Source organism: Microtus ochrogaster, linkage group LG5, assembly GCF_000317375.1.
Source record: "Microtus ochrogaster isolate Prairie Vole_2 linkage group LG5, MicOch1.0, whole genome shotgun sequence".
In the NCBI taxonomy this organism is placed as follows: domain Eukaryota; kingdom Metazoa; phylum Chordata; class Mammalia; order Rodentia; family Cricetidae; genus Microtus; species Microtus ochrogaster.
The window spans coordinates 63,361,268-63,366,257 of NC_022031.1; the positions used below are offsets into that span (position 1 = coordinate 63,361,268).

At 39.2% G+C, this 4,990-nt stretch overlaps 1 protein-coding gene across 1 annotated transcript in view; it reads right to left on the reverse strand.

Annotated features, from left to right (window-relative positions):
* Positions 1–4,990, reverse strand: part of Lrrc69 (leucine rich repeat containing 69) — a 69,958-nt gene that overhangs the window by 45,315 nt on the left and 19,653 nt on the right. Inside the window, exons 4-5 of the mRNA XM_005362329.2 lie at positions 4,312–4,507; positions 1,695–1,766 (exon numbers count right to left, since the gene is read on the reverse strand). Coding sequence (XP_005362386.1) covers positions 1,695–1,766; positions 4,312–4,507 — 268 coding nt within the window. The remainder of the gene's footprint in view (positions 1–1,694; positions 1,767–4,311; positions 4,508–4,990) is intronic.

A 4,990-nucleotide genomic window follows, 5' to 3' on the forward strand; every position in this document is an offset into this window, starting at 1 on the left:
TGGAAACTTGGTTTTTTTCCTTTTCTCAATAAAATAAAAAAAATAAAATAAAAAAAAAAGAATGAGCACGAGAATTCAATTACGGACACATAAAATCAGACACTTCGCCCTCCTGATGCCATGACTTAGCCACCATGAAGCACTACACCCTTGGCCTGTGAACCAACAAACCCTTCCTTCCGTAAGATGCTGTGTCACGGCAACAAGATAACATAGGGAAGGATGATCTAATTCAGTGGTTCCATTTCTGAATATGCATTCAGAGAAACTGAAAGTGAAAACCAAAACCTAGTGAACAAATCTCTACAATAGTGGTAGCAACCCTGCTCACAGTAAGCAAGAGGCAGAAACATGCCCATGTGTTCATCCATGGAGAAACGGAGAAACAAACTGCATGCACACGTGTGGTCTGAGAGACTATGACTCAGCCTGGAACCAACAAGGAAAACCCAACTCTTTATAGCAGGGACAAACTTGAGTGACATTGGGCAAAATAAGCCAGTTACAAAAGGACAAGTGTGAGCTAATTCTATCTCTGTGGACTACAGGAAGCAATCAAATTCATAGAGACAGAAAGTAGAAAGAAGGAGAAATGCCTCATTTTAAAATGCTGTGGTAGACGTCAATAAGAGATAAGAAGTTAACTGATTGGGAATTTGTCTAAAGACATCATTTCAGTTGGTAAGGTAACTAAATAAGTTCTAGAGGTAGTGGTGGTGATGGACCATATCAAAGTACTGTGTCAAGTCTGCCCTATTAGAAGATAAGGTTTTCTGCCCTTTTCTGAAGAGGAAGAAGGAGGAGTGGATGGTGGAGACAGAGGAGGTTGTGGGGAAGAGACTGGAAGGAGGGGAGGGATTGACAGAAAACTATGATCAAGCTGGGAAATAATTATCTAATTAAGTAATTAATTAATTCTTAAAAGATAAGGCTTTTATAATATATATTTTACCACAATCAGAGTATTGCACATAGTTTTCTAAGGCATATTTTAACTCCTTTCATATATTTTTCCTTTTCAACATAAAACACTGTTTTTCCTAGATTAAAATGTCTGAAAACTACATTTTGAATAAATCAGTAAGAAAAAAGTAATGGATCCACAGGTATTTTTCTGAATTTTTCTGGATTAATGACTTGTAATTATTTATCTAAATGTTTCAGCATGTTCACATGGATATAAAAATGCAATATAAAAACAGCTATTTTCTTTCCCAAAGTTAGAAACTGCCAAAATGAACTATCTCTATTATTTGAAATAAAGTCAAAACTCACTTCCAAATTAAAAGAAAAGTACATTTTCACAGCTGATGACTTTAAAAACAATTGACAAAAGGGTCACCTCTAGATTAATTATATGGAATAAAATCTTTTGTCCAGGAAAGTAGTCTCTTCAAAAAATCAGAGGTGACCAAAAGCAGTATGCAATAACCAAGGAATCTAATGCTAACTGATAGATTAAAAACTTTGATAACCATCATAATTCATTTAGTTCACGCAAGTTCAGCAGACACAGAACACAAGAGAAAGGGTGGGAAAGAATGGGTTTTGAAATTCTAGAACAAAGATAAAGGTTGAGTCATTGTACAAGTCAAGGCTCGAATTATTGCACTTTTTACTGGCTGCTACATTTCCTATTCCCAACAGTATAAACAGAATATCTTTTAATTAGAGTAAAAATTAACTATACTTACACCTGCTGGAAATATCTGAATAACGTTTCCAGCTATGTCCAGGATTCTTAGTTTTTTAAGATGACAAAGTCCCTGTGTCAGAAGACAAAAGAGAGTTTTGAATATAAAGCTGTAAGTGTTAGCTTTTACTTCAGGGTTGATAGAGGTGTCCCTCCATCAAGACAGCCTTCCCCAGGGAAATCCCAATGGACTGTCAAATAATTGTGACCTCATGTCCCCTGGGCGCTCCAGAGAGGCATATTCTGAGTTACTGTCTCCAGCTCTAAACCCGCTTCTCACTCTTACTAAGTGTAGTCATAAGCCAGTTCCGAAGCATCTCTCTGTCTTTTAATTTCTCCACTTCTTCAGACAGAAATGATACGTGCGTGGCATTAAGTGGATTCACTGAGTTACCAAACTCACACAGCCTAATAGTCAATGAGAACTCTTAGACACTCTGTTATTAAAGTAGAAAGCCTGTGAAGGAGAAAACAGCTATAATCCTGAAATAGTCTCTGCAATGATAATTTCACCAGAACTTACAGTAAATCTAGCTTTTTAATAGTGCTTTGATGACCTTTCTTCATAAAAGAAATAAAACCCATGATTATATCTACGTGGTCAACGCGCTGTGCATCACCACAGTGACCACACGGTTGCCATGGTGCATCACCACAGAGACCACACGGTTGCCATGCTGCATTTTCTTTCTAATATTTCTGTTAACCAGCACATGAAAACTAGGGCTTTAAAACCAACATTTTAAATTGAAAATTGAGGGTATAATTTATTAAATGACATCAACTATGGTAAAAATGTATCTGCCACACTATCATTTTGGTGGCAGCTTTTCCCTAGGGAAATGGTATGTATGTAGCCATATCCATTAGTCTTCATCTTTTATTGTTTGCTAGCACAAGTTGCATTCTCTGGGAGAAGATGATGAGTCTGCAGTACTGAGTGTACTTTAGATTTCCGTCTTTGTAAATGCCGGGTCAGGAAACAGACTTGGACAAAAACTCTTCCATGAAGAGAACATTGTGACTGGGATAGAACTATAGAGGGAAAAGAGTTAAAACAACAGAAAATAACCAAAAAAAGACTGACAGAGGAGATGTCAGGATACGAAAATCCTTTTAGATTATTATATATGTGTGTATGTATATATAAGTACATATATATATATATATGTGAGTTTTGCTTGCATGCATATAAATGATATGTGCATTCAGTGTCCACAGAGAGCATAAGAAGACATCAGGTCCCCTGTAACTGGAGTTATGGATAGTTGTGAACTACAATGCGTGTGCTGGGAATTGAACCCGGGTCCTCTGCAAGAACAGCAAGTGCTCTGAACCCCTGAGCCATCTCTCCAGTCCCTAGATGTGCATCTTCACTTCCTGTTTTGCAGACAGAAAGCCTGTATCTCTTCCCATATATCCATCAAACTTATCACAGTTACCTAGTTTAAAAGCCTTATGTTGAGCCCCGGGCAAATCACTACGTCGGTGTGCAGGACTATTCTCAGCTAGATGAGCTGAGTAGTGGGACAGGACAACACGAGGCAAACCTCAGGCTCACAGGGCAGGGAACTCACAAGGCTCTAACACAACCTCCGTGGGAAAACAAAAAGAAATAGGTTCTAGACACAGAAAAGCAAACACAGTCCAAACTTCACAGAAGGAACAGAGCTAAAGACCGGCATTCCTGATGGCCAAGGAGAGAACATGAACGACATCGAAATTTTAAACTGTTTGTATTTGTCCACTGTGACCAGGCAAATGTCAAGATATCGCGTCAGGAAATTCTAATCTTACAAAGTTAAGAAGCTTGACTTCAGGACCTGTCAGTACTTTTAATATGTGAATATATTTTGTAAAGTTCCAGAAGACATAAATTGGTCTTCTGTGATGGAAAACCGCAGATTGTAGCTGGGTCGTGGTGGCGCACGCCTTTAATCCCTGCACTCGTGGAGGCAGAGACAGGCAGGCGGATCTCTGTGAGTTCGAGGCCAGCCTGGTCTACAAGAGCTAGTTCCAGGATAGCTAGGGCTTCACAGAGAAACCCTGTCTCAAAGAAAAGCAAAACAAAACAAAAACTATAGACTGAAAATCTTACAAACAATAGAACGGAGAAGAACAAGGTCAGGATGCCAGCATGGTGGGGCTAGGATGGACTCTCTTCTCTATAAACTCAAAGCCATCTCATACTGCTTGTGTCCATTTGCTGCTCATCCGTAACACACTCAGATCCAAAGAGACTAGTTTTTGTCTTCAACTATCACAAAGGCAGTTAAAGTTTTATGCTACAACTATATTTCAAAAGTCCTAGGTCCATCTTTTACTCAAAGGGCTCTTTTCATATGCCCCAGACCTCTTTAGAGGAATTAAAATAGAGCCTAAGAGGAACATAACACAAATATAAACAGAAAATATGCATTCATATGCATGTGTACATATACACGTAATTCAAATGTATTAGAAAAGGATTCACACTTTTTCTTTAAATGAACTTTGAAGTGCTTTATCATTTATAACGCAGGCTAAAAAGAACAATGATATGGTTTAGCTTATAACCGCTTCCCATCATGTTAAACGAGCTCTTCTCCAACAAAAATGAGTGGAGCTTTTTTCTTTACCTCTGGCAAAGCTTCAATGTTGTTCCTGACCAGAAAAAGCTGCTGAAGATTCCGCAAGAGCTTAATCTCTTCAGGGATGCCCATGAGCTGATTGTAGTTGAGGTGCAGTTCAGAAAGACTCTGAATGGAGCAAAGCTCTGTCGGGATCCCAGTGAGCTGGTTATGATTGATGCTTAGGTAGGTAAGATTCCTTAGCCTAAGACAGCAAACAAACAAGGCGTGTGACTGCAGCTCCCCGGCCAGGAAAGCCCGCTGTGAAAATGTCACTCATGATTTTCATTTTCCATGGCGCCCCGCTGAATCTCATTAAGTCAAGTGTTTGCAACTACTGTAAAGGTCTTTAGTATGACTTAATTTTTATAAATGATTTATAATCAGAAAGCTATGTAATATATAGTTTTAACCAAAAGAGAATTCAACCAGATGTGGTAGTGCATGTCTGTATTCCCAACAACTCAGGAGGCAGAGGCACGTGGACTCTTCTTAGTTTGAGGCCAGCCTGGTCTTATATGGTGAATTCCTGGCCAGCCAAGGCTACATTGTCAGCTCAACAACAACTACAAAGTAAAAGAAAAAAGAGAGAAAAAAAGCCGGGCGATGGTGGCGCACTCCTTTAATCCCAGCACTTGGGAGGCAGAGGCAGGCGGATCTCTGTGAGTTCGAGACCAGCCTGGTCTAC